This window comes from Malaclemys terrapin, chromosome 25 (genome assembly GCF_027887155.1).
Source record: "Malaclemys terrapin pileata isolate rMalTer1 chromosome 25, rMalTer1.hap1, whole genome shotgun sequence".
Taxonomy (NCBI): domain Eukaryota; kingdom Metazoa; phylum Chordata; order Testudines; family Emydidae; genus Malaclemys; species Malaclemys terrapin.
This window is the reverse complement of record NC_071529.1, coordinates 13,045,169-13,057,226: the sequence shown is the minus strand read 5'-3', so window position 1 is coordinate 13,057,226 and position 12,058 is coordinate 13,045,169. Positions and strand designations below refer to the sequence as shown.

General features: G+C 40.8%; 1 protein-coding gene across 6 annotated transcripts in view; it reads left to right on the top strand.

Moving 5' to 3' along the window:
• The window catches only part of FBXL20 (F-box and leucine rich repeat protein 20), a 69,244-nt gene that overhangs the window by 53,904 nt on the left and 3,282 nt on the right, over window positions 1–12,058 (top strand). For all 6 annotated transcript variants that reach the window (XM_054014282.1, XM_054014279.1, XM_054014281.1 and 3 more), the window contains 6 exons: window positions 2,013–2,087; window positions 3,902–4,032; window positions 5,365–5,425; window positions 6,066–6,110; window positions 8,422–8,478; window positions 11,421–11,633. In XM_054014282.1, coding sequence (XP_053870257.1) covers window positions 2,013–2,087; window positions 3,902–4,032; window positions 5,365–5,425; window positions 6,066–6,110; window positions 8,422–8,478; window positions 11,421–11,633 — 582 coding nt within the window. The remainder of the gene's footprint in view (window positions 1–2,012; window positions 2,088–3,901; window positions 4,033–5,364; window positions 5,426–6,065; window positions 6,111–8,421; window positions 8,479–11,420; window positions 11,634–12,058) is intronic.

Genomic DNA, 12,058 nt, shown 5'->3' with positions numbered 1-12,058 from the left:
TTCTCATGGGTGTAAGACTGGCAATCACTTTTTGTTGGCAGCCAAAGTGATATAGAGGAGGGAAAATGGTGATATAGAGGAGCCCTATGAACTATTAATTTATTAGAAACAAAATTTATCAAAATTAAAAGATAGTAATTTCAGCTCCCATTCCGTCTGTTAATCATGTATTTTTGACCTGAGCATAAGTTATTGAAATCAATAAATTAGGGCTGTCGATTAATCGCACTGTCAAAATATAGAATACCAATTGAAATTTATTAACTATTTTTGGATGTTTTCTACATTTTCAAATGTATAGATTTCAATTACAACATAGAATACAAAGTGTACAGTGCTCATTTGATATTTATTTTTTATTACAAATATTTGCACTATAAAAAACAGAAGAAATAGTATTTCAATTCACCTAAGTACTGTACTGCAATCTCTTTATCATGAAAGTGCAACTTACAAATGTAGATTTTTGTTTGTTTGTTTGTAACATAACTGCACTCAAAAACAGAACAATGGAAAACTTTAGAGCCTACAAGTCCACTCAGTCCTATTTCTTGTTCAGCCAATTGCTCAGACAAACAAGTTTGTTTACATTTGCAGGAGATAATGCTGCCCGCTTCTTGTTTACAATGTCACATGAAAGTGAGAACGTGTGTTCGCATTGCACTGTTGTAGCCAGCGTCGCAAGATATTTATGTGCCAGATATGCTAAACATGCATATGCCCCTTTATGCTTTGGTTACCATTCCAGAGGACATGCTTCTATGCTGATGATGATCGTTTTAAAAAATAATGCGTTGCTTAAATTTGTGATTGAGCTCCTTGTGGGAGAATTGTATGTCTCCTGTTCTGTTTTACCCGCATTCTGCTGTATATTTCATGTTATAGCAGTCTCAGATGATGACCCTACACGTGGTGTTCATTTTAAGAACACTTTCACTGCAGATTTGAGAAAACGCAAAAAGATACTAATATGAGATTTCTAAGGATAGCTACAGCACTCAACCCAAGATTTAAGATTCTGAAGTGCTGTCCAAATATGAGAGGGACGAGATGTGGAACATGCTTTCAAAAGTCTTAAAAGAGCAACACTCCCATGTGGAAACTACAAAACCCGAACCGCCAAAAAGGAAAATCAATCTTCTGCTGGTGGCATCTGACTCAGACAATGAAAATGAACATGCGTCGGTCTGCACTGCTTTGGATTGTTATCAAGCAGAATCTGTCATCAGCATGGATGCATGCCCTCTGGGGAATGATGGTTGAAGCATGAAGGGACATATGAATCTTTAGTACATCTGGCATGTAAATATCTTGCGACGCCGGCTACAACAGTGCCACGCCTGTTCTCACTTCCATGTGACATTATAAACAAGAAGCAGGCAGCATTATCTCCTGCATATGTAAACAAACTTGTTTGTCTGAGCGATTGGCTGAACAAGAAGTAGGACTGAGTGGACTTGTAGGCTCTAAAGTTTTCCAATGTTCTGTTTTTTAGTGCAGTTATGTAACAAATAAAAAAAAATCTACATTTGTAAGTTACACTTTCATGATAAAGAGATTGCAGTACAGTACTTAGGTGAATTGAAATACTATTTCTTTTGTTTTTTACAGTGCAGATGTTTGTAATCAAAAATAAATATCAAGTGAGCACTGTACACTGTGTTCTGTGTTGTAATTGAAATCTATATATTTGAAAATGTAGAAAACATCCAAAAATATTTAAATGGTATTCTAGTATTGTCTAATATATAATCACACAATTAATCACGATTAATTTTTTTTTATCATTTGACAGCCCTACAATAAACTGACCTTGCAAATCTGTAGATTCTCAGTCTCAGAGACAGTGGAAGATAGACTGTATAATGCTTGTATATTGCCATTATACGCATTTTGAGAACTGAGTGACTTTTTCAACCCAGTGACAATTCAGAGAGTGATAACTCATCTTTTCGTGTAGAGACCACTTTGAATGTAACAAATTGTTTCAGTCTATAAATTTTTCTTTCCAGCTTGAGGATGAAGCTCTCAAATACATTGGAGCACACTGTCCTGAACTAGTGACTTTAAACCTGCAAACCTGCTTAGTAAGTAATCTTTCCTGTGATTCCCATATTACATGCATTGTAGCTATAAAGGGCATCTCTAAACAGGATTGAATAAGATCTACTCCACCCTTCAACATTGTCATTTTTGCAGACTGGAAAATTGTACTTTGGCAAGTTCTCAAAAGAAACGCATACTTTTTTTTGGTGGTAGCATTTGGTAGAGTCATACAAGCCTCCAAAATAGCCTTGTTAGCTTCAGTTTGTCTCTCTTTGCCCTGCCCATGGGGCTTCTAAGCACATTTGCAGAACTAGCTGGAAAAATTCTTTCCTTGGGGCTGGAATGTAAGTTTGTTGGCATCCAAACTTTTTTACAGTAGCCTTTAAAACTGAATCAAGCCGCACATTTGCCCTCTACGACAAGACACGGAACCAACCAAGAAACAGAGCAATAAAATGATTGTATCTCAAATCTTCATGGAACTTCAAACCCCTATTTACCAATGGGGGAGCAATGAAACTTTCTACTCTTTACTTAACAGATTTCTTTAAAACATGTCTGGGGGAATGAGGTGTAACTGACAACAATGCTTAGCTGCTGCTATTTTCTGGCTCTGCCTCCGTTTTAGATAAGCATGTATCTTACGAAGATATCGGTGTATAATTTGGAACTATTAACAGTGCCAAAAATGTACTTTCGAGCCAAAAAAGGGACTGGGAAGAGTTCTTTGTGTACATCATCCAGCTCTTCTGATATGGCAGCATTAACACTGTCCCCAAAGTTGGAAGGGGCTTGGAGATCTGTGCCTCCCTCAATAGTGTGTTTTAAGGAGTAGTGTTTACACTCTGAAGGGAGATGTATACATGATTGGCATGAGGATGGTGTCAACAATAACTTTTCACTACTGACATTGGGACCTGGAAGATGCAACTTTTAGAAGGAGCTGAAAAGAAAACTCAGTTTCTCGCTCACCTTTAACCCTTTGTAGAGGGTTTTTCCCCCTTTTTTTCCCCACTTCAACAGTTGTTCCAAAAGAGCTACTGCCGGTCTCCAAGCTGGTGCTTTCCATGTGGGAAATCAACACTGGCCAGGTCACAAAATCCAGTGGGCCCAGTTTGTTCCTGTGTCTATATACTGACTCGTCTCTTCTCCTTTCTTTATCTCCTCCCACTCTATACATTGGTCTTGCCATCACACTCTGTCCTCCAGCTGGCAGGGCTCAAGTGAGCTCCAGAACTTTGTTAATATTGCTGCTGTCAGCCAGCATGGCACTGTCCTGACAGGTTCTGCCTCAAATGTTGTCATCCCAAACTGGTTCCTGGAGTTAGACGGAGCTCCAAATGTATCCCTGGCCAAACGGGATGCAGCTCCATTGAACTCAATGAAGTTACACAGGTGCTGAATCTGACGAGGATTCGGACCTGTGTCTTAGCACTTATCTCTTGGGCACCAAGGCAGTAAGACTGAGTTTTAAAAGGTTGTTTGTAAAACTAAGCTGTGGTGATGTTGTGACCTCTAACAGACTTTCCTAATTAATCTTTCAGCCAGAATTACTTTGTCGGCATTGCTGAGAGCGCTGTGGTGTTAGGCAGCAGATTCTGTGGTGCCATCCCCTAAAATATTTGCATGCCTGTGGAATCAGCTGCAGACTATTTATAAGCCATATCAGAGTGCCTTATGCTGGTTCAGCTATCCTGTCAAACTATTTGAACACATTTCTTGGCTGATACGCGTAACTTGGCCTTCATCACTCTAAGTTGAATGCCTCCTCGCTTGTCTCAAAAGGTTGAATCGGGCAATGCATTGGAGCTTAATCATCACTACTAATGGTTCTGATGTTTTTTTTTTCTTGTAGCAAATCACAGATGATGGTCTCATAACGATATGCAGAGGATGCCATAAATTGCAATCCTTGTGTGCCTCAGGCTGCTCTAACATTACAGATGCCATCTTGAATGCACTGGGACAAAACTGTCCGCGGCTTAGGTGAGTTTTCAGTCTGGAGTCACACAATGCTGACTGAGTAAAGATGTGAGTGACCTGGTAATGGAACTCCTTGACTTTTTTTTTTATTCTAAAGGTCAGGACTTCTAGTCCAATCTAGAAGTCCACTAGTTGACCACTGAAGTTATTTCCAGCTGTCCAGCGAGAAGAGGATGACAATGAGTTAGTTATGTCCTAACTTCTGACTCCACAGAATATAATTCTACAAGATATCTTGGTGCAGCAGTGTTGTGTGCCACTCTGATGAGCTTATATAGAATTAGTGACAATTTCCTTTTTCAGTCCGCGTATTATCTTATTTTTGGTTAAAACAACTGAAATTAGTCCACAGATTTTTTTGTGTTAAGAACTGGAAACAAGGTTTAAACTGCATTATTCCCTGCCTCAACACCTAGTTATTAGTGCGTGTTGAGGATAGTTTTGAAGCAAAAAATAGTGGGTTTTCTTGTTAATTTTCACTATTTCAGACAGAGAATGGGCTTCAGGTGCCATCTCTATAAAGATTTTACAGCATAATTAGGAAAATGACATGGCGGAGAAAAGAAAAAAGATGAGTATTGTCTGGCATCTGTTACAGCTGTGTGCCCTGCTTTAATTTGGCTAAAATAAGTGGTGTCCAGAATAGAAATGGAATTTTTATAATAAGCTTAAAAATAAAGTAAAAAGATTATGGATACATGTCAGTTTTCATATATATGCAGTTCGAACTTTGAAAGAGGCAGATAAAAATGCTGTGATTCCAATTGGATCCCGTGTTTATGTTCAACTCTGCCTGGAGATCAACTGCATAAAATGCCATAAACCAAAGTATCTGACACATTTAAAGAAAGTCCTGATCTTAAATTATTAGAAATGGAAATAATGCTCTCCCCTGCAGCATTATAGCATTGAGAAGTAAAACATTATAAAACAAATGAGGGAAAAGGGGGAGGCACCATGAAACTGCAGTAGCAGAAGCAAAGAATTTTCAGCAGTCATCTGAAATGGGAATGAGCAATTTGCTATCTAGAAAACTTTAAATCTATATGTTATGGCATTAAGTACTTATTCTTACATGACCTGAGCATCATCATGAAATACTATTCCGTGTAATACACTACCTCATGGTGAGATTATCAAATGGAGTGAAGGGGGACCTCCATTCAAATGTGCATGAGTGTAATACTCCTTGGAAATAATCCTCTTCGAGAGTACTTCCTTGACTTAATCTCTCCCCGCCCTGCCCCTTTGCCCCCCAATTTTTTTAATAAAACAGACTCTGTAAAGCAAAATGATTACCCCATAGTTAGTACATTCTTAATTCTTTCTGTACAGAATATTAGAAGTCGCAAGGTGTTCGCAGCTAACGGATGTGGGCTTTACCACTCTGGCTAAGGTAAGTGCTGCATTCCACTTTGTCCGTGGTGCATCTCTGTTTCCTGGGAGCTCAGGGTAACAGTAGCTGTCTCTCATAAATTTATATTTTGCAAAACATCTCTTTTTGGTTTTGAAGTTGTGTGGAAATGAGAGGGATAAGTAGATCAATAAATTGTTCATTATTCCTTAAATTTTCAACATTATATTTAGCCACCCAACTCCCAGTTCAATGAGTAATGTGCATCTAAAGTCAATGAAATTATTAACATTTAGCGGGAAACAAATCCCTGTACAATTTCATGCATCAGACAGATCAACCTGTACTCCATATGAGTAACACTGAGTTTAACCCCCTTTTCCTTTCTGTAGATTTAAAAAAAAAAAAAAAAAAAAAAGATAAACAAGTTAGTAGATATTTTATAAATGTCTTTAAATGGGCAGGCTTGATAGATAGTCAGTATTATGCTTGTTTTTAGTAGCGTTGTCCTCCAGGGAGCAACAATCAATCTGTAGTCATGACCAACTTCAGAAAAAAGACTTTCTTTTCAAACACACTTCATCTGTGTTGAGAAAGGAGGGATCCCATAATTTTACAAGTACTGACTGGGCTTTGTGTCTAATTTGCTTGTGTGCTTTTATTTCCTGCCTGCGCTGTATAGAACTGTCATGAGCTTGAAAAAATGGACCTGGAAGAGTGTGTTCAGGTAAGAGCCCAGCCTTCTGACTGTGGTGGTTTCATGCAGGAAGTCTCAGCAGTGCGGAAACATGGTCTGTGACAAATGTCTGGGTTTTAATAACCACACCTAAAGGGTCAGAGCATGGAATCCCAAAATCTTTTTTTTTTTAATTAAGACAACTTGTTCCAGAATCCTGATCAAGAAAAGGAGATAAGTTTGGACAAGATGAATTACTTGAAAATGTTTGATCACCTCTAGTCCAATTTTCAACAGAGAATTGTATTGAAAGACTATTGAAAATGTTAAAATAATCTGAAGATCACATCAGATCTAGACTGTGTGCTTGTCTGCTAAAGACCATGTATAGTTCTGCAAATCTAGGCACCTTTTGAAAAACCTGGCAACTGCAAGAACTACAAGCCCCAGGGTGAGATCTTTGCTGCCAGTAAATGGAAAGGTCTCTGGTACATAAACTGATAGAGATCAGTAAAGGTAATCTCCAAATATTAAATGTTACTGCAGCTGAAGTGTTTGAACAACTGTGACCTTGTATGTGAAGGTGGAGCGAAATAACTAGAAATAAAGATGAGGTGCCCTCCAACCAAAAACCTCCCCACACGTCCGTGGGCTGTAATTCTTCACCAGCCTATGAGACTTTTATCTGACTTGCCTAATAACTCGGTGCCACAGACTCATTCAATGGGTTTTTTTAGAATGCCCTTCATATGTGACTGAACACTGTCCTTTAGCAAATGTGTCGTAAAGAGTGATAAGATTAAGGTAAGATTTAAAGGTAAAGTGAAATATTGTGTTAAGTGGGTATGAAATGAGGAAGCCCTTAAAGAGACTGAATACCATAAGGGCAGAGCAGTTTTCAATTAGAAATGGATCGGAAGACCATGAAGGTAATAGGGTTTCACCTCCTGCAGTGAGAAAATAGACTGACCCCAACATTCTGCACTGTCTGACAATTCTAGAATAGGGATTTAGGAAGGCCACAGAAAAGGAAATGACAGTAGTCCAGACAGGAAGTGATTTAAAGCTGTGTCCAGTCTTGCTGCTTTGTACAAAGACAATCTGAAAAGGTTTTTTGTTTTTTGTTTTTTTTGTTTTCTTTTTGTGGGTGTTTTTTGTTTGGTTGGTTGTGTTTTTTTGTTTAATTATTAAATGGCAAGGGGAGCTGGGGTTGCATGTTTCTTAGATTAGAAATTCATGTCTTGTTTAGCCTGGAAGGGCACGTCTGCATTGCAATTAAAAACCTGAGGCACTCAGACTCGGAGCTCAGCTCAATTGACTCGGGCTTATGGGGCTAACAATTGCAATGTAGATGTTCAGGCTTGGGCTGGCCCCCAAGCTCTGAGACCCCCTGAGGGGAAAGTGTTCAGAGCCTGGAGTCCAGCCCAAGCCCGAACATCCACACTATAATTTTTAACCCCGCAAGCCCCAGTCAGCTGACCCAGGCCAGCTGTGGCTGTGCTAACAGGTTTTTTATTGCAGTGTAGACATACTCGAATGACTGAAAAACTAGTAGAGTGAAGACAGTTCAGGAGCCAGAGACCAAAATCTGAGCAGTTTAGAGCAGAAGGGGTTTTTAGCAGGCTGTTAACGCCTGTTTCACTTCAGGTTTCAGAGTAGCAGCCGTGTTAGTCTGTATCCACTAAAAGAACAGGAGTACTTGTGGCACCTTAGAGACCAACACATTTATTTGAGCATAAGCTTTCGTGGGCTACAGGCCGCTTCATCAGATGCATGCAGTGGAAAATACAGTGGGAAGGTGTGTGTGTGTGTGTGTGTATGTATATGTATATGTGTGTATATATCTATCTTCCTACTATGTTTTCCACTGCATGCATCCGAAGAAGTGGGTTTTAGCCCACGAAAGCGTAAGCTCAAATAAATGTGTTAGTCTCTGGTGCCACAAGTCCTCCTGTTCTGTTTAACTTCAGTGATAAATGAACATTTTGGAGAAATGTATCTGTAAGTATTCTGCTCACTCCAACAAAACCTGGGAAGACCCAGACATTCCTTATGTTTCAAATGGGAAGAACAAGAAAAGAAAAATTTTAAAAAACCCTTTTAAATTACCCATCATAAGGAAATAAAAAATACAGACCCAACTTCTTAAAAATCCTTTCCCATCACCTTCTAAAGAAAAATAGGAACCTTTGGCTGAAATGTGATCCAGAAACAGTTCTGGAAATGTTTGAGATAGTGATTGCGATTTCCAATGCAGGAGAAGAATGGTGAATATTTAAGTATTAACTTGGGGTCATGTTTTGGTTGTGAAGAAATCGCTGTACAAAGATTTCAGTCTTAAAGGGCTTTGTGTCTCTTCCAGATAACAGACAGTACGTTAATCCAGCTTTCCATATACTGTCCACGGCTTCAGGTGTTGGTAAGTGTTTGGGCAACAGTTTTCTGTGTTCTCACTTTATAAAATGGTGGGAGCCTCCAAATTTGGCCCAATTGACGATTGCCTTTGCAATCCTCCAGGCATGTGATGGTTGTATCTAGTTTGTATAACATGGAGTAGTGTCCAGCCCCTTGTCATCTTGAGTATGGAACTGTGACCTGTGGAAACTAGAATGCAGTCCAGCTTAGTCAGTCCTATGGATATCAAAGTGCAGTGTTGTAATTAGCTTTCCTGCCAAAACCCTTCAGACACCTTTCCTTTCCCAGTGGCATTTTATCCTCTCTCCCATTCTGTGAGCTTGCAGCTCCATTCTGGTTCCACAGCTCTGATCACACATTGTATGATCCAAAAAATAAATTCTTCCCCATCTCATTACTGCATTGCAGTTGTCTGCTATTTCGAAGGCTGTTTCAGTGATTCCACACTTTGGGGCCTGAAAGCAATAGGCCTTGGTCTGGGATTAAATTTAGAGGTTTGACCAGTCTTCCCCACAGAAATATTAATAATAATAGTAATATGTATGTTTGGATTTTTATTTGTGTTTTCAAAGCAATACTTTTGATCTATGAGGGCGTTAATCTGTTCAGACTTTATATAATTTAGAAAGTAATTATCCTGGGACATGGTTTAGTTGCTTTAGTTACGACCCTAGATCGTAGAAGTCTGTATAATTCATTCAGGGGCGGGGCTATCTGTCCTGGGAGGGAGAACAGAGATGAGCCCGTGGTTTGGGAGCACTCGGTTCAAGTCCCTGCTCCACCACAGACTTGCCGTGTGACCTCGAGCAAGTCACTTATCCTCTCTGTGTCTCCATTCTCCATCTGTACAATGGGGGTAGCAGCACTACCGTGCCTCACGCAGGCGTTGTGAAGAGCAATATATTAAGATTTTGAGGCAGTTCAGATACTGCAGTGATGGGGGGCCAGATAAGTACTTGAGACGGAAAGCTGCAGCCACCCTCGTTTCCTTTCTTCACACTTTACTTCAGAAGCTGTTGTGGCTGAAAGACAGTTTAATAGCACTGGTTGCCTCTGACATTTGACTCTTACTCCATGTGTGAAATGTGCATTATCGCTCTCATACAGGAAGTTTTGACTCGTGGGTTAGCATTTAACAGCCTTGGCTACAGTCCTACAAGGACGTATTCATAGAATAAAGGGCATAAGTGATGGCCCTAAATAAAAAGAACTGGGGTAGGGATGGAAGAGTTCACTCATTGGAGCATGAATGCTTCTGGCCTGTAACCTATTGAATCCAGCTTTGACAAACCTCGATGTTCTGTATTAGTCCCTAGTGAGTTAGACACTCCCACACAATGTGATGTCTGCTTCAACCTGAAGTGAGGTGACAACAAAGCAAATTTTCTCACTTCTAAATAGCATGTTCCTTCCATGTGAGGGGAGGGACAGCAAAGGCCACTGGGGAAGTGAGCGCTCACTGAAACAGCTTGCACTCTACCTGCCCTGTGCCTTAAAATGGCAGTTCTATCACTGACGGCATTTTAGATCTGAAGTGTTCAGGCATGCCTGCTCTGCTTCCTTGCACCCTTTGGACAGGAAACTCCTGTAATGTTGGGTTTCTCTCTGTCTGCACAGTGCTTCATTGTCTTAGCTGCAAAGTTTCTGTCTCTGGAGCACTCACCCAGTGCATTCTCCTCCACAGCGATCTGTGCACCAGCTCTTGTTCCTAGTTCCTCTGCAAACTAAATGATACATGAACTATGCAGATGCTCTGGTGATGGACTGACATCACTCACAATGGTGGAATGGTGAAATCTCCCAGCTCACTGCACAGTTCAGTTTCACATACAAGAATATTTAAAAATAAGGGCAGCCCGCAAATGGTGTGAAAGTCTGTCCTCTTTACAGATCCAGTACCTACAGCTCACAATAGTATTACCACTGTGCCTGGGGTACTGTATAATACTGTAGTATTGAAGAGCGGGTAAACTTTATAGTTGTCTTGTTTTCTTTTGACATTACATGGCTGCTCTTCCATCTACTTGAGACTTTTCCATCTCCCATGATTTCATTCTGGAGTGTATTAACAGACGTGTTGTATGTAAGACAAGGGAGGTAATTTTTTCCACCCTGCTCTGCCCTGGTGCGGGCTCAGCTGTGTGTCCAGTTTTGGGCACCAAACTTTGAGAAAGAGGTGGACAAATTGGAGAGTCCAGAGGAGGAAAACAAAATGATCCGAAGTTTAGAAAAACTGAGCTATGAAGAAAGGCTAAATTAAAAAAAAAAAAAAAACCCTTGGCATCTTTAGAGGTGCCGGGGGTGGTGGGGAGACGCACCTGATAACAGGCTTCAAATATGTTAAGGGCTGTTGCAAAGAGGACAGTGATCAGTTGTTCTCCATGTCCATTTAAGGAAGGACAAGAAGTAATGGGCTTAACCTGCAGCAAAGGAGATTTAGGTTAGATACTAGGAATAACTTTCTAACTCCAAGGATAGTTAAGCACTGGAATAAGTTACCGAGGGAAGTTGTGGAATCCCTGTCATGGGAAGCTTTTAAGAATCAGCTGGACAAACGCCTATCAGGGATGGTCTAGGTATTCTTGGTCCTGCCTGCAGGGGGCTGAGGTCCCTTCCATCTCAGCATTTCTATGATTCTCTCCTTCTCCATTACATCTACATTATATGAACTTCCCCTGTGGCCTACAGGAGTCTTGTCTAGTTAGAGAGAGGCACAGGGACTCTGATCACCAGAGTTCACAGCTCACAACCCTCTCCGGCATCAAGGGACAACTGCAGACTTGCCCAGAACTGTGACATGGCAGATTTGCTCAAGGGTATTTTGTTCTTCTAGGACTTTATCTCAGTTCATCCCGTCATCTCTCCAGAAAGCTTCCTAGCCTGGTGTTCTTGATGGTTGTACAGTACTGTTTCCAGAGACCACTAACCACCTCTGTTTGGCTGCAGAGTTTGTCGCACTGCGAGTTGATCACAGATGATGGGATTCGTCACTTGGGGAATGGTGCCTGCGCACATGACCGACTGGAAGTGATCGAGCTGGACAACTGCCCTTTGATCACAGATGCCTCCTTGGAACACCTGAAGAGCTGCCATAGCCTGGAGAGGATAGAACTTTATGACTGTCAACAGATCACACGGGCAGGAATCAAGAGACTCAGGGTAAAAAAAAAAAAAAAAAAAGGCTTTTACTTACACATTACTAAATGGCTGGATGGGGAGAGGGTGGTTGTGAGGATCCAGACTCACTATAATCTAGACCAAGTCCTTAAAATGCCTGAGAGTGCTACAAGGGTAATGCCATCATCTGTGAAAATGATCGCTGTTTCATTCAAGAGAAGGCTGATGACGGTACGCACTAGCTGGTGGGGAAGGAATGCGCTCTCCCTTCTGTGCAGGATCCAGTTACAGTTCCTGGTGAACAGAACTAAAAAGGAGTACGGGAGAAGCCAGCTCGCTAATGCTCACTTCACAGTCCCACAAACCTGATGATGCCCTCTCGAAACCAGGGAGTCTCGCCTCACTTCTCCGCAAAGAAATAACTTGAGCCAGTGTTCATATTGAGGAATCTGATGACGTATATGACA